Source organism: Fundulus heteroclitus, chromosome 22 (assembly GCF_011125445.2).
Source record: "Fundulus heteroclitus isolate FHET01 chromosome 22, MU-UCD_Fhet_4.1, whole genome shotgun sequence".
In the NCBI taxonomy this organism is placed as follows: Eukaryota; Metazoa; Chordata; class Actinopteri; order Cyprinodontiformes; family Fundulidae; genus Fundulus; species Fundulus heteroclitus.
The window spans coordinates 32025865-32047903 of NC_046382.1; the positions used below are offsets into that span (position 1 = coordinate 32025865).

At 40.8% G+C, this 22039-nt stretch overlaps 1 protein-coding gene across 1 annotated transcript in view; it reads left to right on the forward strand.

Moving 5' to 3' along the window:
* The first annotated feature begins 1236 nt into the window (after positions 1-1236).
* Positions 1237-22039, forward strand: part of arid5b (AT-rich interaction domain 5B) — a 117418-nt gene continuing 96615 nt past the window's right edge. Inside the window, exons 1-3 of the mRNA XM_012864982.3 lie at positions 1237-1322; positions 1670-1924; positions 16451-16685. Coding sequence (XP_012720436.2) covers positions 1302-1322; positions 1670-1924; positions 16451-16685 — 511 coding nt within the window. The 5' untranslated portion in view covers positions 1237-1301. The remainder of the gene's footprint in view (positions 1323-1669; positions 1925-16450; positions 16686-22039) is intronic.

Below are 22039 nucleotides of genomic sequence, written 5' to 3' on the forward strand. Positions count from 1 at the left end.
CTTGTCCCCCTTTTGTGGTGCCGCTGATGCTCTGTCTTTTTTTCTTTCTACTTCTTCTTTTTTCACGTGGAGAAAAAAGGCGCATTGCGTAATAGAGTGCTTGAAATAGCTCGTGTCAGAAGTGGACCTGTTGTTGCACACTCTGTGATGTGAGTGCTGGATGAATTCGGGGCAAAGGGTGCAGAGGGTGGCGAAACAGCGACGCGCTGTGGACCGAGTCGGTACTGCTATGATGAGCGTGAATAATCCCAGTCAGCCGGTGATAAAACAAATTGAACACCCTGAGCCAGCGGAGAACAATGGATGTAAATAAAAACCGTGACGCTGGAGCGATCACATGGATCGGATAGCCGGATAGAGTTATTTATGCGTAAATGTTGGGTTCTTACACAACTGTGCCGTAAGCGCGCTGTCTGGTTCAAATATTGGATATGCGTTATTGTTTTTATTAGAGGCTTTAATCAGGCAAGTGTTTTTAAGCGTGTCAAATACAATCCCCGCCTCCCTCACAAGGCCAGTTTAACATGATTTATGTGTGCGCATCGTGATTGCTGTCCCGTGACATCTCTGCTTTCTCTTTCGGACATTTTTTTTTCTTCTTTTTTTTTTTTTTTTTTTTTTTTTTGTCTTTTCACACTCACCACAAAAATAAATAAAGGCAAAGTATTTGCCTTTATTTATACCGTCAGACGATGAACCTTCCGAGCCTCAACTGCGACCACAGCGAAGGCGGAGCGCCTCACGGTTCTCCTTTTGAGGAATCATTTGATAGCCCTATTAACTTTCATGTAACATTGTTTCTTGAAGGCATCCACAGCTAGCGCCTCAGTGTCATTACTGTGAGAAATGCGCTTTCATATTGAACGTCTTTCACGAAAGTCCTGGCAGGGACGTAACACCGCGACAGCTGTAAACCCAGTTCAAAAGCGCATTTCGGACCCGGGTTGGCACAAATGACGCACCGGAGCGTGTCTAATATTTCCATTTATCAGAATCTACAGTTAATAATTAAAAAGTGTCCATATTTTATTAATTATGCTGCCATTTTTGGCCGTGAAACGCTTTGGTTCTCAAAATTACGGCACAAAATATATTTATTCTATATTTATTTATTAACCAAATAAAACCAAAGCACCAAAAGCGCATTTCCTGCGCCAAAGCGCATTTTTCACACCCCTCGCACGCTCAGAATATCATGTTTGAAACTCCTTATAGCTACGCCCCTTGCAGGACCTCCGACGATCCATTCAAGCCAGCAAGTTTGGAGAGCGTGTGGAGTTTAATCAATTCATAACGTCGAGATGGAGCCGAACTCACTGAAGGTAACGTTTGTTTTCATGCGTCGAGTTATTCCACATCCTCTCTGCCTCCACTTTAATTAATCCATGCCTCGCTTTAAGCGTGCACAGCACCCGCAACAAAAACTTTCACACGCCGAATTGCATGCATCTGTTTGATATGTTGAACATGTAAAAAAAAAAAAAAAAAAAAAAAAAAAAATAGTTACATTGTGGTGCTTGTGCGCAGCAAACAAGAGGCGTATCTTATGTGATATTTATTAAATAACAAAAAAATCTAAATCAGCCAGGATGTCTGATTTGTTTTTGATTCAATCACTTCTTTATTTGTCTTTTAATCTTCTTTATTTATTTATTTTTGTCTCCCACAGTGGGTGGGCTCGTCTTGCGGTTTACATGGACCATATATATTCTATAAAGCCTTTAAATTTGCCCGGGACGACAAAGCGAGAATCCTCGCTCTCGGAGACTTTTTCTTCGTCAGATGCAAACCGGAGGATCCTATATGCATAGCGGAGCTCCAGCTTCTCTGGGAGGAAAGAACGAGCAAGCAACTTTTATCCAGCTCCAAACTTTATTTCCTACCCGAGGATACTCCCCAGGGACGATCCGTCGCTCACGGAGAGGTAGGAATGTCTGAGTGGCTTTGTTTTATTCCCAGGATTTTTTTTGTGTGTGTGTTTGTTTTGTTTTTGTTTTCCATATTCAGCCGCATGTCTTTTGTTTGCTGGTTGGTGGATCTCTCCGAGGCGTCCTAGGAGCCCACGCGTTTATTATGACATTGATGTATCGATCGGTGAAACGCAAGTGACTTACGGCGGAATCAGCTCTTTAATAGTTGTAAGACCTGAGCCTCGTTTGTCTATTGTGGTGTCAACATGCTGAATGTGCACTTGTCCAGCTGCGCTCAATGAGAGACTGCAGCCGCTGCGCTCCGTGGGGTTAATGGTGTCATAATAATAATAATAAAAAAAGGGAGAGAGGGGGGGCAGAGAGGGGGGGGAAATGCAACAATCCTGCGCCTGCCTGGGCTCTGTCATTTTCATTTCTGGTTAAAAAGCGTGTCAGATATGCTGACATACCAAGCGGAAATTGCGAAAGGCTGTAGTAATGAATGCGCGTTGGGATCAGATCCAGCTCCGTACGACACATATTACACATTTTGCAACGCGGGCTCGATGTTGAAAGAGGCAGTGCGAGTCATAAAAAAAGGGAGCCAGAGGCGAGCCGAGCCAGTGTCGACACGTCTCAGCCATTCACTGTCTTTGCTGCGCATAACGTTGCCCGTCCCGGCCGACATGTCTGTCCTCCAACAATGATATTGTGGGCTCGCGTTTCTCCTAACCGCGCCTGCCTCGCCGCTGTTGGCGCAGGCACGCAGCCGTAATGGCTGACCGTGGCCACATGTGGCGCTTGGGACCCGGTTGCGCTGAATGGCACGGAGCCACACTGTATAAAGGAATGTTAATAGCAAAATTAAATCTTTCCTATAATTTTTTATTTTTTTAAAAAAAAGCATAGAAGTTTGCCCACTTTAACAGCTTTAGCTGCTTTGTATTGGTAATAAACCCCGCATTAACAGGTTTGATTAGCCGTGTTTCAGCTGAAGCTTCAGTCATCTTAGGTGTACGTGGGTGGTGTTGTGACACAATATGTGAACTCAGTAGAAACTTCATAACTGTATTTGCAAAATGTTTAGTTACTGGAGCAATAAGCTGGCTCTGTGTTCAGCTTTAAACTCGTTTAGCCACACCGCGCTAATGCTAGTCAGTCATGCTAGCAAGCCCAGCTACTCATAGCTGTAGAAGGGTAGCACCTATAGTCACATACCAGTCATTATCATTTTTTACTAGGAATTAAGATTCGCAGCACAAAATACTTGAACTTTTAATAGTTGGCATGACGCTAAGATATTCAAGGGTTTTCTTAAACTTCCTGGATTATAAAATGTGTACAATTTGTCCCGCTTGTTTTTAAAACAGTTTTATCAGTGTTCCCAGATTATGAGCTGTGAAACAAACAAAATGTGTTTTTTTTTCCCCCTTTCTCTCTCTCGGATATAATGACAGTAACAGTTTAATTGCTGCCTTCTTGCTTTTGATTACTTTGTGGCTGCATGGAGATTACTCTCTGTTGCTGTTATATTGTTTATACGGGCAGACAAAGCCGTGTTTGTACTCCACTCTTCCGCTGATGGTTTACTTACATTCTTTCCTCTTGAGTAATAAGAGCAGTTATCATATTTCCTTTTCATGAGAAGGTGGCTATTTATGGCCGGCAGCTTAGACAAGCTATCGACCTTGTGAATTCTTCCTTTGAGCTGGGGTATCTTCTCCTGAAACCCCCCTGGTGTTAGTATTTAACACACTGCAATTATTTAGTAATTACTCTGAGTGCATGTATTGCCTATCCTAAAGACCACACTTGCACAAGACATGTCCACCCCCTTCATTCCCATAGACATATTTGCATTGCAAAATGCTCACATTCCAGTCCATGACTATATCTGGAAAATATTATATATTCAATAACAGAGGGCTTGCTCTGCCAAATGTTGTCACACATACTTGGCATATGTTTTAAAGCACATTGACACGCGGTTCTAAAAGGAAGCAAAGCAATATTTCTGCTTTGATTTTACGCTGATAAGAGAAACCGTAGAAATGTAACAAAAAAAAGTTGCTGTAACCTTATTTGGTTAGATTGTAGTTAATGCCTTTCATTAGGACTAGAGTGATTGAGCTGCTGAAAAACTATATGCCAACCAATTTCAAAAGTAGCTTTACTCAAGTCATATGGTTCATTTCCTTAAATTAATGTGTTTGTTTCAAGCTCTTCTGCTTTAATATTTATATCCTGTATAGCACTTCTGGATAGATGCAAACCACATTTCGTTGCTTTGTACTTGTGACAGTGCAAAGACAATAAAGTTGAATTCTATTCTATTCTATTCTATTCTATTTTACCCTAAATTCAATTTTAACAACAGGTAACATTTGTCAGTTTTATTTTACTAATCAATTGGAGTTCCAAAGCAGCTGCATGGTGGAGTCATAAACAGGGAAATAGCATAAATATAACATTTCCTAATTCAGAAAAACCTTCATTCAGATTCATTTTAAAACCTACAAGCTCATATTAATCTATAACAAACAGATAATAACTGCAAATGAATAGTAGTAGGATAAATATGGGGCTTACTGGAGGACTGAACAGTTTATTGCAAATGTATCATATTAGTGTAGTGTATTAACACAAATAAAGGTTTGAAATGCACTATTGGTTGACTATAAGAGAACAAATGCAAGCAATGCACACCTTTCAGGCCAATAATATATTCAGCCTGTTGGATGGAGTCTTCCTCTAGTAGAAACCCACACCTGACACAGCTGACGGTGCTCAAGATACCAAATGACACAAGAGGCTGGAAGCCATCCAGTGACAGACTAAGAGGAAAAGAATGAGAAAAATGTGGATTCATTGCAACTGAAAACATCATTGCAATATTAAACAATAATATCATCATCATATAACTTTGTAATGTCATGCAGCTCTTTGACAGAGGACCCCCCCCCCCTCCTCTGTCCCAGCAGACACCTCTGCTGGTTATTATTTTCTCTGACAGCCACAGCAAAGGTGTGGCCTTTCATTGCAATCGATTGACTAAGAGTAATAGTCAGCTAGTTAGCAAGTTTGACTTTAGCACCAGCGTTGCTAAGCTAGTTGAGGCTTAAAACTTTACTGAAATAATAATAAGTGCCATTCGTTAGCAGTGACAGCATCCGAGTTAGAAAGTTTAACGTGTTACCACTGTTGCTTAATTATTAATGGCCTAAAGCCTTACCGAAATAGTGACAAACCTTTTAATATACTCTAATTGAGTGCATGTCAACCCCAGCTAAGATGTGCAATTCATCATTGTCGAGGAATGGCACAGGTAGCAAGCTTAACTTTAGCATTAGTGCGGTTATTAAACTGTTAAAGGTATCAGTTAATAATAACGCAGTGACGAACTTTTAAATATGTTTTATTAAAGCGGTGTGTATACTGTATCCCTGACCCGCACCGCTAAGATGTGCTTTTTGTTAGCAACGATGGCCTCAGCCTCAGCAATGTTGCTAAACTAGTCGGGGCCTAAAATAGCTGTGAAAAAGGAACAAACTGCAGGTAAGCTTATTTCCTTACAAGCAGAGCTGAGGCGTGTTGATTGACAAAGACTGCCCGAGGGCTCAGAAGAAGCTCAGCTTGCTAACAGGGTTCTCTTTAGCACTGGCGCTGTCACTAATCTAGGCAAAGCTGGATGCAAATTTAAAATCTTGCTCCAACCTGAAATGTTTTTTAACCATTATCTTTTGATCGTTCTTCACCATTGCAATACGCTTCCTATATACAGACTGGCTTGGGTATTTTCCACTGTTCAGTGTACAGTTAAAAAGAATAATGGTTGATATAATGTTCAACCAGCATCTTTAGCTGATTTCTTATTGATGTTGGCTCGGCTGAACATAACCATAACCAAGCATTACATTTATTTAGCTGATGTGCTTGAGTACAATTCCAACATTTTGAACGACTATTTGCCACCCTTGTTCCATTTTTTATAGAGCACATTTTACACATGTCGCAAGGCAATGAAAAGCAGACCGGATTGTTTTCATTTCAATCAAAGCAAATTCCCTGCTTGGAATCTGAATTTCAGCGCGCACTTCTTAAACACATCATTTTCTTTTGAAGTTCCACGGATCAGACACTGCGATTGTCTAATTTGGAGGATGAAATGTTCTAAGTGCTGTGTAGCCTGGCCTCAATTAAAGGGCTCGTTTTTTCCCTCAGCAAATCAAACCACTTACTGTATATTACAGCGGTGGAAATCGCCCTGACAACTTCGAGTCAGTTTATGACCTTCACTGAGCCCACTCAGATTCTCGCTTTGCCCCATAACACACTAATCTGCACTGCATGAGTCAGCTAGACAGGATGAGCGCTAGCAGATGCAATCCATAATCCAAAAAGACAAACATTTAGGAGAATATATATATATATATATATATATATATATATATATATATATATATATATATATATATATATATATATATATATATGTGTAGACATATATACTGTATGTTTATACCGTGTATTTTCAAAAAGTACATGAGCCGATGTTGAATTCCACACCTGGGTGTTGAAGGTAAGCATTACACAGCGTTTCATTTCATAACCCTCACATTAGCTGGTTTCCTTCAGTGCAGATAGATTCATGGCTGCAGCAGCAACGCTAAATCTGTAAATCTGCAGCTGACTAAAAATCAGCAGCTTAATTTGTCCCGGCGAGTCATACAGCTATGAGCACGATGACTTACAGTTCTCAGGAAGTGTGCTGTTTTCACAAGGTTTAGGTGCTAAATGAGAACATATAATCTCATGAGATAAAGTCTACAACCTGCTCTAATTGTAGTTTATAGCGCGCGCGTTTATAGAGCGCGTTGGATGCTGCTCGAGTATTTTCACACAGTTTAAAACGGTGTCTGAATGTGAAGCGTAAACAGCTGTTAGTAGTTTGCTTTCATCTCAAGCTCGGGGCCAAAATCCTCCAAATACCAAAAAAAAAAAAAAAAAAAAAAAAAGAAGAAATAGTTGTTTAAGTCTTTTATTAAACTTACTGGAAGTGGATTACTGATTCACTTGTGCTGTGGACCTAAGAGGTATGATGTAATTTCCTGATTATTTCTCAGGTATTTGTTTGCCTCTAACCTCTCCTGAGGCTTGTTTGCAGTTTTTTTTGTGTGTGTGTGTGTTTTTTGCTGTGCTGTGCAGTGACGGGAGGAACCAACCCTTGACCTACTGTGCTTGTTTTTCTTCTGTCAAAAGGGTTGCAAGGTCAATTCCTTTTAAACGCAGCCAGCCAGCCAGCCTTCTTTCTTTCTTTCTTTCTTTCTTTCTTTCTTTCTTTCTTTCTTTCTTTCTTTCTTTCTTTCTTTCTTTCTTTCTTTCTTTCTAAGAGCTAGTAAGCTTTGGGCTGGAAATAAAAAATAATGATTCAGGGGAATGCATACAAACTCCCCGTGCCTGCGTTTCGCTGATTAGATGATAAACAGATCAGGAGTGAATTTATGAATCTATTTATACGGAGTTAATTATTAGGTCCATGTGCGGTGGAAGCTCTATTTTTCACTGTATCCCAGCCTGACAAGCAGTGTTTACCACCACCAGTTGAGGCCAGCTTGCTCTTTAAACAGGCTTTGTGTCGGGTTGCTCACCCATTATGACAAACCCTCTGTTGGGGCCCTTTTGCTCTATTTGCCTGCCTGCAAACTGCCACTGACTAAACAGTCACATGTGTTTTAAAGCTCTCTGAGTGACACAATTTTTCTTCTCACACCAAATGGCCCGCCTCCTCTCCTCTCCTCTCCTCTCCTCTGCTCGCCTGCCTTTCTGTAATACACGTTCTGTTTTTGGACAGTGCTGTTGTAGATAACAGCTCACCACACACACACACACACAACACCCACTTATTGTACACTCCTCCTTCAGGCTCTCATAATTGCTTATTCTTATCTTTTTACCGCATATCCTGCTTTTGTTGCATATGCAGCATAAAAAAAAAAAAAAGGAAAAAGAGTGCCGCTCTCGTAATGGGAATTCTGCATCTGCGGAGAATATTCTTGGATCATGTTATATTAATGTGCTATTATCATCACCTCTGATTTCATCTGACCTCTCCGCTCTCCTGCTCTGTCCCTGTGAGCTGACAGGGCTTGGCACATGCACACAGGCACACTGACAGGCAGGGGGACTGCAGCAGTAGGCCCTGGTATTGATTGCTGTGGAAAACACTTTGGCGTGCATCCAGAGCCATTTCTTCAGCACATGGCGGGACTCCATGCATGTGTTCTGGTGCTTGCGAAGCCAGCTTGTAGGGGAAATTAGATTGTATTCATTTGCTGCTTCTTTGATTTAGTTTTTTTTTTTTCTTTCACCGAGGATAGAAAAAAAGAAAAATCGGCGAACAAATAATTTGGGGCACCTGGGATAATGTTTAGTTAGGTCTAAGTGGCTTTGATATGCAGCATTCTGATGGATAAGGTCGGTCTGCAGAATTAGAGCGTAAATGTGATATGGTACTAGTTTGTTTGTTTTTGTTGTTTTTTTACTATATCCAGGCTGTGCATTGAAACAAATCTCCCCATTCAGATAACAATGGCAGGAATTTCGCAGAGTAAAAGTGGAAGCGGGGGCATTTCTTTTTTTTTTTTAGCGTGCACGCGCCTGCACACACACACGCGCGCGCGGATCCCTCCTCCTGCTGCAGAACAAGTCATTAACTCTGCACACTGCCCTCCAGTGAATTCCTCGCCATTGCCGAAATAGCATGTAAATTATTACCAGCTATTTTGAATAGTGTAATTTAAAACCTTTAAAATGTAATAGCAGAGACTTCAAAGGCCATAAAAGAGAAGCCACACAGACATAAAGATTTCTTTGTTGTCGGGTTTCGCTATCTTAAGTAAGATGTTTCTCGCGCTGCGTGTTTGTCAGCACACTGGAGACCTCTGGCGTTCCTTAGCTCGGTTTGTTCCACTTGTCATTCACTAACCACTTGAACAGGCAAACATTTGCTTTGATGCATGACTCCAGCGCCTGCAGCTACAGTGGAGTCGTTATTATAACCTTCTGATGCAGCCACAGATGGGAAGCCCCTGCTCAGTAATCCAGTCAACATTTTTAATTCTCCACTAACGGATTCTTGGGCGAAGAGCCGCGCATTCAGCGCCTCTTCCTTCATTTCCATCTCATCTGGCTAAAATGGGAGTGTATGAGACTGCAGTGATTCAAGTGGGGCTGACACAGCTTTTTGCTGCGGTGTCACCTTACATGATGAATGCCTCACCCACTTTCAGGACGGCTTTGAGAACTCCTCTTATCTCGCCGTTTCTCGGGCGTTGCTAATGCTGCAAAAAGAATGCTAAGTTCATATATCACCGCGGCTTGTGTAACAGCAATCTCTTAATGGAATCGGTGAATAAAAGATGAGTTCAGCAGCGCCCCCGTCGATATGCAGCAACTTTTATGCATATATGAATAAACTGCCCAAATTAGGCAGCGCATCGCGGCGTAAGATCATTCTCGCCTTTTTTAAACGGTGCACCTTGAACTCTACAGAATCCAACAGCAGTCTCAACAAAATGTATTCTGATTGGGTTGTCCCTGGCATACTTTCTGGAGCGTCTTTGTTAATTCTCAGATAAGTTTGTTTTGGGACACGGCAGCCAAGGTCAGTCATAGGGAAGGGAGACAGATAATGAACTCAAATTGTGTTTCATAGCCTCGTCTTCTCGTCCCTCCTTCCTTCTCCCTGCTTATCCTGCTCCGTCTACATAGTCCATGTCACCATGTCCATTACTCAATTACAAATCTCCCTATGGCCTCAGGAATTCCTGCGCTGACCTCTCAGAGGCGGCAGCCTGAAACCTTCGCAGCATGTCAGGATCCCTCTGTGTGTGTGTGTATGTGCCCACAATACAGGAAGACACCCACCCACTGAGCTTCAGCACCCCTTGACTCACAACACTCAACGACTTTCCACTTGGGAATATTTGCTCAGTTTGGAATGACCCTTTTCAGGGTTTTTGAATCGGATCGGTTCAGGTAAAATTCTGCAAATTGTTCGGTTCAGTTTATCCTGTAAAGAACAGCTACTAAATGTTCAAAGTTCACTTCGCAGACATAACGACACATTCTGAAAAAGCATATTGATTAGCTTATTTACAGATTTTCCTGCCTTAGTTGTCAGAAAGCTCCCTATTGGGACTGTTTCTTAAATTGGGGCCAATGTCAATGTGGCACGACAAAGTTCTTGCTAGCTGATGAAAACCCTGGTTTTCTTGTAAAACGTTAGATGACAAAATGGTCACATAAAATAAGGAAGCATCTATGGTATTATTCTGACAGTAGTGATATGTAGGATGACGCCTTCCGATTTAGTGCCAAATTAAAGGGCCGTTTTACTGTTTTTACATTTGATCATCTCTGGTTTGAAATATAAAATACCACATCTGGCCAAACGGGAACTAGATCATTCTAAAAGAATCAGATTATTTTTTTAAAAAAAGGTATCAAATATTTATTCTGCCCCAGTTCATGTTCAGCATGTGAAAAACAAGTATCATTAAGCCCAGAGTTCTCCAAAAATAAGACATACGGCTGCCAATTTGTTCACAGCTCTGCAAGAAGATCTAGAATTTTGTGAGTTGAATTTCAATGACATTCCTGGGGAGTTTTTTTTTTTTTTTTGGTACAATTAAAACATAAATGTTACCATTTGATGCATTGTACCAGAGTTAGCCACAGGCTAATTTGCATCTGCAGTCCCTTTGGCATGGCACAATTCATATTAACTCCATGCCACATTCATCAGATAAAAACAGCAGAAGGAGTTCAATATGACACTCACCCATTACATAAACAATCTTACAATATCAGTTCATTAAACAAAATCAGTCATTAGTTAGGACCAGTCAGTCTGTTCCCACATTTAGTCCTTTATGTAGCACTGACACAACAAACTCACCCAGTGATGATTGTGCAGATATCAGTAACACGGTGAAATAGTGACAGAAGGACCCATACAAGATGTTTTGCTTAGCTTTTTGTGTTGCTTTGCATTTTAACTCAACCATAAAGGCAGCAGTTAATTGCTGCAGCTGTTTATTTATGTACCTGGGGCATCTCTACTCTAGCACTATAATGTACTCAGGAGTTGTGATATACAAATCTTGTTGCTGTATCTGCCTAGGGAGGGGTACTGAATTGGCACCTTGTGTTTGGTGTTTTGCTGATTGTAGTGTAACCTCTTGGCTGCGGGGTGGCAGTCCTCTCTGACCTACATTATCAAATGGCCCCGCAAGCTGTGTGCATCGGACGCCACTTTGCTAAACTACCAGCTGCCTAACTGGAAATGACAGCGCGGCGTGGATGGGCGGCATTTACATAGAGGCATGGCCTGTCGTTTTTAAACCGTATCTTTGAAGCTCAGAAATCCAAGAAGTGAGTGGCGGACCCCTGCAGTGCATGCTGAAATACAGCTGGGATGATTCGTCTGGGATAAATTACAGGACATCTAGAGCGGAGACATTTAGTCAGCTGATAAATTCAGAAGAACCAGAGTCATTTCCTTCCAGTTGTTGATTTTTTTTTTCTTTTATCTTTTGGTCTTTACTTGTTTATTTTCCTTATTGACTGGAGAGCCAAGACACTGAACTGCTGGGATGTTTCTGTCACCCAGAGCTGGGTTTATGCTGTGCAGACAGAAGTTGGGAAATTATATTCAAGCGCTGGGTCAAAATTTATGACCCAGTTTACTGTGTCATAGAAGAGTCTCAGACGGAGATCATCAAGAACAACTAAATCAAAATTCACTGAGCATTTTAGGTACAACGTGATAATAAATGTTACGATGGTGGTAATATGCTGTGAAATAATATTGATATCAGCCGGTCGAAGCTAACACCACATGCTAATAGTTGGCAGAAGCTAGATTTAGCTTAGCTACACTTTAGCCTGGTGTAGCTAAACACAGGTGTATACAGGCTGATTAGTTTTATATATATATATATATATATATATATATATATATATATATATATATATATATATATATATATATATATATATATATATATATATATATATAGATAGATAGATAGATAGATAGATAGATAGATAGATAGATAGATAGATTGCAATTTTGTAAACATAATAACATTTTGGTGAGACACCGGTCCAGAATTCACATATGACACACGGACACAACTGAAAGACATCTAAGGAAAAACAAAGAATAAGCATTCGTAGAGAAGGCCCTCAAAGATGCAAAGAAAAAACGACATTTAAAGTTAAGCTGTACAGCAGAAGAGAAGAACTGGGGTGGATTGGGAGCGCCAAAATATAGGCCTAGCCCCCCTACCCCCCTCCTCAGATGGGCAGCTGCTTTTGGGTGAGTAACTTAACCCGGTATGCCGAGTCAAACCCATAACCCAAACATGTTGTGTTGGATCAGCCCAGGCATGGATCAGTCCATGTTCAGGACTGGGATAACAATAAAACAACAACATAAAAAAGACGCTATTTTTACCCTCTAGTTTTCTTAGAGTGTATATATATTTTTATTTTGATCTAAATGAACTAAGAAAACAAATCGTTTAAACATCTGAAAGGCATTTACTGAAAGTCTTTAACATGTAAATGTTTGCAGTTGTCGTCTCTCAGCCTCATTCTTTCCAAATTTAAAGCATTTTGATTTTGACAAGTTGTTTGGGTCCCCCTTTTGGACTTCAAACCGAATGGGATTGTGGTGATATAATAAAAATCGTCTGGTGGGAGTACCACTCCAGTGTTTTTGTCTGCGCGGTGGAAAAAAACACAAAGGCCCTGGTTGGTGCGTAGATGTTATTTTAATTCTTTCTCAATAATCGCCTCGTTCTCAGAGAAATTGTGCACAGAAAACTTTGTTAATTCTCCGCTATTTACATATTTCTCAACCAAAATCTGATGTCTTGCGCAAACCACAAATCATTCCTCATCTTCCGACTCCGGCCTCGCGGGCTGTAACCAGTTTGAGTTTGGCTTGTAGAGTAAGAAGAAAAAAAACAGAGAGTAAGTCTCAGGAAATAAGGAATCGTTATACGGTAGCTGCTTTCCCAGCTCTGCTGCTCACTTCATAGACTGATTATGTTGAGGACCGGCTTGACAGCTGCTCAATTGTGCTCACCTGTTGTGTTTTTTTTTTTTTTTTTTTTTGGTTTTTTGCTCAAAAGCCAAACAAGTCCCTAAACAGGATCTGTCGACACGCTCGCAAATCACTACACCTTTCAGCGGATTAATATAAAAGCAATCACCTTTTTTTTTTTCTTCCTTCTTTTTTTTTTTTTTTTGTCAGGCGTTGATGTTGCATCTCTCCTCACTCTATTATGTCTGCTTTAAATAGACCGGGCTGAATCGTTTTGGGTTCTTTATGCTCAGTCAACAGATTGCATCAAAGTACAGCGGAGAAATTCAGTGGAGAAACGGAGCAGTGTGGCTTTTTTTTTTTTTTTGGCTGCGGGCTGAACGCTATTTACTGTTGTTCTGCATTATTCAAACGGCCTGCTTCTTCGGCAGTCAGTTTTTCACTGCACGGAAAGCCGGCTACAACCACCCGCCACCACTTGACAGCCGAAGACAGCTCATTATAAGACGACCAAAAACCCATGTTTGATGTTTTTACTTAGTGAGGGAGGCACAGCTATATCAAGCTATCCCTCGCAGGCTTTTTGCTTTATAAGGAAATACTGTCTCCAACTGGTTGGGATTTGATATGCCTGTAGTTGGAGATGATGGGAGAACTGAATATGGGTAATTGTATAGACGGAGCACTCAGCGAGAATATGAAACACTGAGAGGACATGTGTTTGTTTTTAGAATATCGCTGGGTGGAAAATAAAAAAAACAACAACAACAAAAAAGAGCTCTCGAAAATATTTCAATCAAACCAAAGAACAAAAGCAGAAAAAGCAGAGCCGATCCCAACATTTTAAGACCAAAAGAATGGGGGATTTACAGCAGAGTTGTTGTTTTTGATTACAGAAGGCTGCTTAATTGCAGCTTTATTGAGTGCACACCCTCTACTTACACACATAAATATAACATAATGAGTGTTATTTTAATGTCAGCCGTACACAAGCGCACAAAGCCAGACAGATGCCTGGTAAATTGGAGATAACCAAGGTAAACATCAGAGACCTGCTCTATGTGTTTCAGCCTTTTTTCAGACATCTGTCCTCCAGATTTCCCCATTTCTGTAATAGCCATCTTACAGCAAAGCCACTCCGTTCTATTGGTAACAAGCACTCCAGCCATTAGCCCTTCAAATGGAAACACATTTAAGAGTCTTTGCTGCCTCCCCACTCCGCTGGTCTTGAAGTTGTTCGAGTTTGTGAGTTATTAAAAGGAGCTGAATCAACCTCAGGGGGGGAAAAAAAAGAAAGGAAAGTTAGACCCACACGGTGGAGAGCAAATCTTATTTAGTAAGTCAGCTGAACTGACTGAAGTACTGCACTTTAAGTTATTTCTCAGTACCTGACAGACGCATTTACTCCTATTCTGCCTTGTATCACAGACCTCATGTTTACACAGTATTGCTGTCTGTTCATTACTTCCATCCACCCTAATAAGTTTGCTTTTCATCCGCCCGTCTAAACTCGGAAGGCGTGTTTTTGGCGCGGGTTGAGAGGCTCTTCGTTCTCAGCATTCACGGCGAACACCAGGGGCCCAACTTCCTAAATGTTAATCAGAAAGTCTCAAAACAGCGGCGTCCTCATTGACATTGATTTAACTCGCCGACACAAATCCAATTCAGCAATCATCCACATCATCCATATTCATGCGGCTGTAATTTACTTACGTTAATGTGCAGCCACAGCCGGCCGCGTTGCTGCTCGCCGCTCATGCTGATTTAGCTGATAAATAACGACGGTCCGTTTGTCGCCTTTCATTTACTGATGATGTCCTGATTTCATACCCACTTTTACCCAACTTTTGACCCCAATTCTTTCCACGTTTTGGTTTCAGCTTCATCGCTGTAACTAAATATTACATGATGCTTTAATAAGGATCTCTAATCACACGCTAACGCGCGTCTGCTTACCCTCTGAAGTACATCATTATAAACAGCACACTTTATAATTTCACCATTGGGGATAAGGAGTAATTAAATTTTGACTATCTAAATTGTGAAATAGGTTAATATCATGATATTCTGACTTGTATGGAGGGTATTCAGAGTGTGCTAGTTATACTTTGTCTAAAAAATGTTGCTACAGGCTACAGTGTATCAATTTATTTCTTTATCTTTAGTGGCACTAGTGGCCCGCAGTGTAAACTGCAGGCCAGATTCTGTTGGGTAAAGGTAATTTATTGTGTTTATTTTATCTTTTTAAAGCCAAGGCAGGTTTATCCGTAGAGCACATTTTGGTTACAGGGTAATTCAAAGTGCAGTACATTAGAAAAGAAAACACTAGAGAGGAAAGGACGTTGCGGTGTAATCAAGACAAGTTGGACTACAAACTTAATCTAATGATGTTTCAGGGAATTACAGCAGTTTAAATTGAACATTAACATTCAAAGGCAACGCAAAGAACGGTGTTATCTATAGTTTTTAACACACATGGTTAAGAAGAGTAAAATCCCTTAAAATACATTCACCTTTTCTTCCACTAGTGTTTGCTGGATCCCACAGCATCACACGCCCTGCACCGTACTCAGCAGGGGGCATGAGGTGCCTTTCCACATAATCTTCCTTGGTTTTTAGCCAAACACGCATGGAGCGTTAGTTTCACCTGATGAAACCACACAGTGCCGCTAGATGATGTCACGTTTGTGTTCCTCACACTTGTCAATGTTTGTGCTGTTAGGAAAGAAAAAAAGCGTTGATTGCATTTATCCCAGACACATTTTGACATGTAGATAGATGGCCTCAAACCATTATAATGGAGACTTTTGACCCCAAGATTCTACATAGATTTCCTTCTTAAACACAGCGAGCGGATAGGCATGAGCCCAGCCTTGTTTGTCACCGTCTCCGATGTTTTAAATTATTTTAATCCTTGCTCCGACTGTAGGCAGGGGCACGTTTAGGCGAGTTTCTGTTTTCGTTGTTGCCATTTCTTGACATATGAGGATCAACATACATCTGAACAGCGTGTGCTGCCGTCTTTCCCATTCTGTAGAGGAAGTGGGAGAATGAGCTCCTTAAGGAGTCACGTTGATAAAGGAAGTCATGAATACTAATGAAATGTTACATATAACTCTATTCAGAACTCAATTTAGAAAAGTGAAGTAGAAATAAAATGCACCAGTTACATTTCTGTTGTAGTTATTCATTTATAAATAATGTACTTATATTTGTTTTTTGTAAATGAATTTGCACCCATCTGTTTATAGATAGATTGATAGATAGATAGATAGATAGATAGATAGATAGATAGATAGATAGATAGATAGATAGATAGATAGATAGATAGATAGATAGATAGATAGATAGATATAGATATAGATATGTATGTATATGAATTTGTGTGACTGCTGGATTAACAGTCTAACTCCCTGCTTTTCAGCACGAGGTGATCGCTGTGTCAGAGAAAGTGATCGTACGGCTTCAGGACCTGGTGAAGTGGACGGTACCGGACTTCTCGGGATGGAACAACGGTCTGAAGGTGGAGCCTCTCAAGCCCTCAGTGCTCCGCGAGCTGGGGACCAACGGGAGGCGCGAGGCCCTCCACCGCTACCGGGAGAGCACCCTGACCAGCGGGCTCAACTTCAAGGATGTCCAGAGGGAGCGAGCACATCTGGGTGAGCACCAGCGGCCGCCGGTCTCCTCACACCCAGAACTGTGATGCAGTGTTCCTACTGTTCCTGTGCCATTGTGTTGCATGTTTATGTATTTGTTTTCCTTGCTCTCCATAAATCACATCATGTTTATTGTCCTTTGCTTGGTTTAACAAGCGTTGTCTTGACTGGAGTGATTCATCATTTTGGAGCTTCTGCTATAATGAGCTGAGAATTGCACTAATAGCAGCAGGCTGGAGGTAAATGTTGCCTGTCTGCCAACCTGTAATCACATAAACTTTGTTTTCTGACTGGAAAACATAGAAACCACAACTACAAAAGTAGTCGCATCAAAGTCCGGTTGAAAGCACCCCCGATAGCATCACTTCAGGTGCGATAATCATCTGTGCAGCACAGCAGATTAGAGGATCATCGCTGTGTGCGTCTGAATGGTTGTCTGGTGTATTCATCACGTACGCTGTGCCGTTAAGTGCCTGCTAACGCGTCATTCTTGACTCCTGGGCTCCCGCTGTAGTTGTAGCCATGGCTCAGTCGCTCCATAAAGCTGGAAGGTGACTCATCCAATGCAAATAGGAAACTCTGGCATTTGAGTTTAATAATCAGAAGGAACATTATGTTCTCTTTGAAGCTGTTTGCTGCTCTCTCTCTCTCTCTCTCTTTCTCTCACGTGGCTGTGATGTAATACCTTATGCTCACTGACATGGTGTAATATAACTTATTGAACGAGCTAAAAATACCGTCTTGATTAGACGACCTCTTTTGTCCAGTCAAAGAGACGTTACCCTGAAGATCTGAGGCAGATTTCCTGCTTCATGGTCCTCCAGTACTTTTATTCTTAAGGTCTGAAAATGTTTGACTTATTCTGTAGAAAACTGGGATTTATCGATGACCTGTGTAAGGTTTCCTGCCCCTCAAAGAGAGGCAGCTGCGTGCTTCTGGGCGATGCTGTAATGCCCTTGATTACTCAACGCTGCATGAATCTCATACGCAGAAACAACAAGACGATCAATAATTAATGCTTTGTTGTTACTCCAGTAATCAATACAACGTGAAGCTGCTTGTCTGTGTGTGTGTGTGTGTGTTTATGATTGCTTGCTCGCATAAATAGATTTGTCAGCTTGCTTTTTAAGCAGTATTATGTTCCATGTCTTGGCCTTCCATAAACGTGCGGCTAGATTTTATGGATTTTACCATCGTTGGTGCAATAACCTGATGATGACGCTATTGTGTGTGCATGTGTGTGTGTGTGTGTGTGTGCCTATGTTGCTAATGAGCAGCGCTGCCGCTAATGACTCCATCAGGCTGTTTCTAAATGCACTTGTCACTCCGATGGGACACTCCGCCAGAGAATCTGCCCACTCAGCAGAACGGGCATAGATTCTGGCAGGGGCACTTGACACACACACACACACACACACACACACACACACACACACACACACACACACTTGCACACTTACACACGATTCGATAGGAACAGATGCACACATGTGACATGCAGACAATCAGTGGTGTGCACTCATTTGTTTGTTTGCTCGCTGCGTCTTTGGCGCGCGTCGTTTGTTGACAGTGTAACAATATGAGAGGAGTGCTGGAGAGTTTTCGGGTAGCGGATCACTTATTCATCAAAGCAAACGAGCGTTACCCCGCGCGGCTGTGTTTTGCATAGAAATATGAAATATGCCACTGCAATGCTACCGACTTCTGAGATGAAATATTCATGCTGCAGCGGGAGCAGATCAGATAGAAACGTAGCCTTAAAGCGTCTTGTTGCTGAATGTCTAATTCGGTGTAATGCGTCGGCTCATTTTCTAAAACTGATTCCTGTGATAGATCCGTACTCTCCCTCCGTCTCTCTCTTTCTCTGCGTTTCTCCTTGTTTTAGCCTGAAGTGGCTCCATTCCTTGAGTGATGCATTTGCTGATTGTTATTCTTGGGCTGATGTGTAGCTATGTAAGAAGAATTGGATTGTTCCCCATAACAGGATACTGCAGCAAAACCACAATCTGCACAGAAAACCATTGTGTGCTAAAGAGCAATATAGTGTGCCATTGTTGTTCAGGGAAACAGTGTTTTGTTATATTTTATTTTATTATTGTTTTGTTCCAAGTGTGTCGTAAGTTTCCCTGGCTTTTTGCCATTGTGATTGAAATGCCTCTGTGTGTATTTGTTTCAACATTTTTAAAGATATAAGCCAAACGCTTTTAAAAGTGCAGACGGACATGTTTTTTGTTTTGTTTTGTTCTTCAGAACATGGAGGGGATAATGGTTTGGTAAATGAACAAAGCTCTGCTGTGTGTCGTCTTCAGAAATGAATGGCTGTTTATTTAATTAGAGTGACCTTCACCGCAGTCCTGCACCATTCACAGCTCCCTGAAGCCTCTGAGGTGCAGAAATAGTTGGCGCCATAACTCAAATTGCTGCTCTGGGTGTGTGAACGGTTTCAGTGGTGTACCTGAAATAATCTTTGACTCTTAGAGTACAGACACTGACAAATCTGTTGGCAGCACCAGTAAACTAATTGTCAAAAGCCTCAAACTAATTTTTGCTTTTGCTGTGGTAGTATTATTTCACACAGATTTTTTTTTTTTAAAACATACTGTCTTCAATTTGAAAATAGTCACTACTGGCAAAAAGAACAATCCTATTTTAAGAAATGTTTTTACCATGGTTTTTACCAAAACCATGGTAGCAAAACCCATTTAAAATAAGCCATTTTAATAAAAAATTATACTTACTTCCACTTTAATTGTAACTGTGTGCTTTGGCCAGATGAAATTAGGATTCAGCTTTTTGATTTCAAACACTCCGTCTGGGTTTGGTGTGAAATTAAGGATGCATGTGTTAGAAGAAGCCCCCCGTGACCACTGTTAAGTACGGAGGGGGATCTGTCATGCTGTGGGCCTCTTTCTCCTCCAAACGCCCTGGTAGCCCTGTTAGTAAATGCGTGGCATCATTAACTCTTTGAAATACCGGGAGATCTGAAATAACGGGTCATGTTTGCGTCTCTTAGCTGGAAAATGATCCAAAACAGAAACCTGTGTGGTGAGCCGCAGAGACGAGAGAGGAGGAGCGACTGTACAAGCAGCGGATAACAAACTTCTTAGCTTCCAACCCACAAAAATAACCACAGGAGAGATTCGTGACCCTGACAGTCAGTCCTGTATACGAGCTTTTCAACAGAGTCAAATAACAACTCGTACAGCATCAGCAGCCGACATGTTGAGTTTATCTAACTTCAAGGTTTCATTTTATCTCTTGTGACGGCTATAGCATAAAACATGGTTTGTCGTCTTATTTCCTGGTATTGATTTTCTGTGGGGAGGATCTCAAGGCAAGGCAAGGCAAGTTTATTTATAAAGCACTTTTCAGTACTAAGATGATTCAAGTACATGAACAAAAAAAAAACATATATATATATATATATATATATATATATATATATATATATATATATATATATATATATACATTAAAACATTCATTCAATTTCGAGGCATTCAATAGGAAAACATTACAGAGGAAAAGCACGTTGCATTGGAATAGTAGCAGGAGGTTAAGCTGTAAGACAAACTGGTCTACAAACTAAAACATTAACATTTAAAGGCAACTCTAAACAAAGAGGTTCTTAACCTTGATTTAAATGAACTCAGGGTTTTAGCATTTTTACAGTCCTCTGGGAGTTTGTTCCAGGTAAGTGGAGCATAGGAACTAAATGCTGCTTCTCCATGTTTGGTTCTGGTTCTGGGAATGCAGAGCAGGCTGGAGCCAGAAGACCTTAGTGGTCTGAAGGGAGGCAAAGCGTTGACAGTGGGGGTACTGATAGTTGTGGCACTCGTGTTTTTTTTTTTTCAAAGAAAGACAGAAAAAAAACATTTAGATCTTAGCATGGCATTTTTTCCTCAATGAATAAAGGCACTGAAATTGAAAGCTGATTTTTTTCCTACATTTTACAGTGTGAAGTTATGCAGCTACATTTTAACAAATCCTCTCGTTCCAGCCACGTTACCTCTTTTTGTATTTGAATGTTTTGAAAGCTACATTGATCCTTATTTATTTTATTTTATTTTAACTTTTGCATGTAGTAATGCTGCCACTAGTGATTTATTATCAACTCGTGAATTATATGGATAAACTGCCACCTCAAGTATGGTAAAAATAGAAAAATATCAGTCATTCTGTATAGTGGAAATAAATAATAATAAATAACGGTACGCATCGGTTTAGTCAGATTGCAACTTTAAAGGAAGAATAGGTATTTCCATTAAATTGTTTTAGTTAAAATGTAATATTAGAAAAACTAACATTACACTAACATTTATTAACTGTGTATTACTAAAAAATTAAATAAAAGGAGGATATTGTAAAGCTAGAAAACTAGCTTTCTTTTTTTATCCGAGTGCTGGTTGTTCATGTACAGTTCATTTGGCGATATCCTAATTGAATAAACATAACGAGCATCCAGCAAATTCCAGTCCAAGAACTCCGAGTTAACTTTGTTCCACAGGAGCACTGAGTGTGCTGTATTGTATTTTGCCCCCCGTGCGTAATCTGTACCGTAATTCACTTAATCAGGTAACACAAACTGTCCGCTCACTTTATCTAGTCCTGTTGTGAGCTTCAGAGCTTCTTTTTCCAGCTCAATCCACCAGGGATGGTTTGCCAGGGAAGTTTACATTCTGCCCCTCTATCTCTCCCCAGAGGACTGGCCTGATTCCTTTTTTTTTTTTTTTTTTTTTTTTTTTTCATTGCTGCCTGCTGAAATTGGTTTCTGGTTGTATACTGCGAGGCTGAGCGTTTGAGAGCCGGATCTTCTGATACAGTTTTCTGGTGTGTGCTGGGAGAAATAGAGCTGATGAAAATAAATAAATAAACCACAAAAGGATGGCTGCTCCTTGAAAAACGTCTCAATGATGAATCTTTTTCCCCTCGTCTTTTGTTTCCCCAGTTCAAGCCTTCATTGTGCAGACCAGCGAACACATTGCGAGCTTGATATGATGTGGGCGATCATAAAAGGTCGTAGCTTTTGACTCCTGTGTTGAGCAACATAGATGGTGTTGACTCCTGCCCTCACCTGAGGTATCGTTTGTAGCTGGCTCATTGCTCTGTGCAGCAAGGATCAGTGGTTTCTGAGAAAATACTGACACAGTGAAAAGTTTTTGTGCAGAGGGGCAAAAAGAAAAAAAAAGAATGACTGGATTGCAAAAAAAAAAAAAATCATGCATCTTTTTTTACAGGGGCTTATATATATCATGCAGCATTAAAATCTGCAACGTTATCTGGCATTGTGGTATTTATTGGAAGGTAGGCGTATGGATCACCAAATTCATATTCATTGTATCATAGAGTTTCTGATT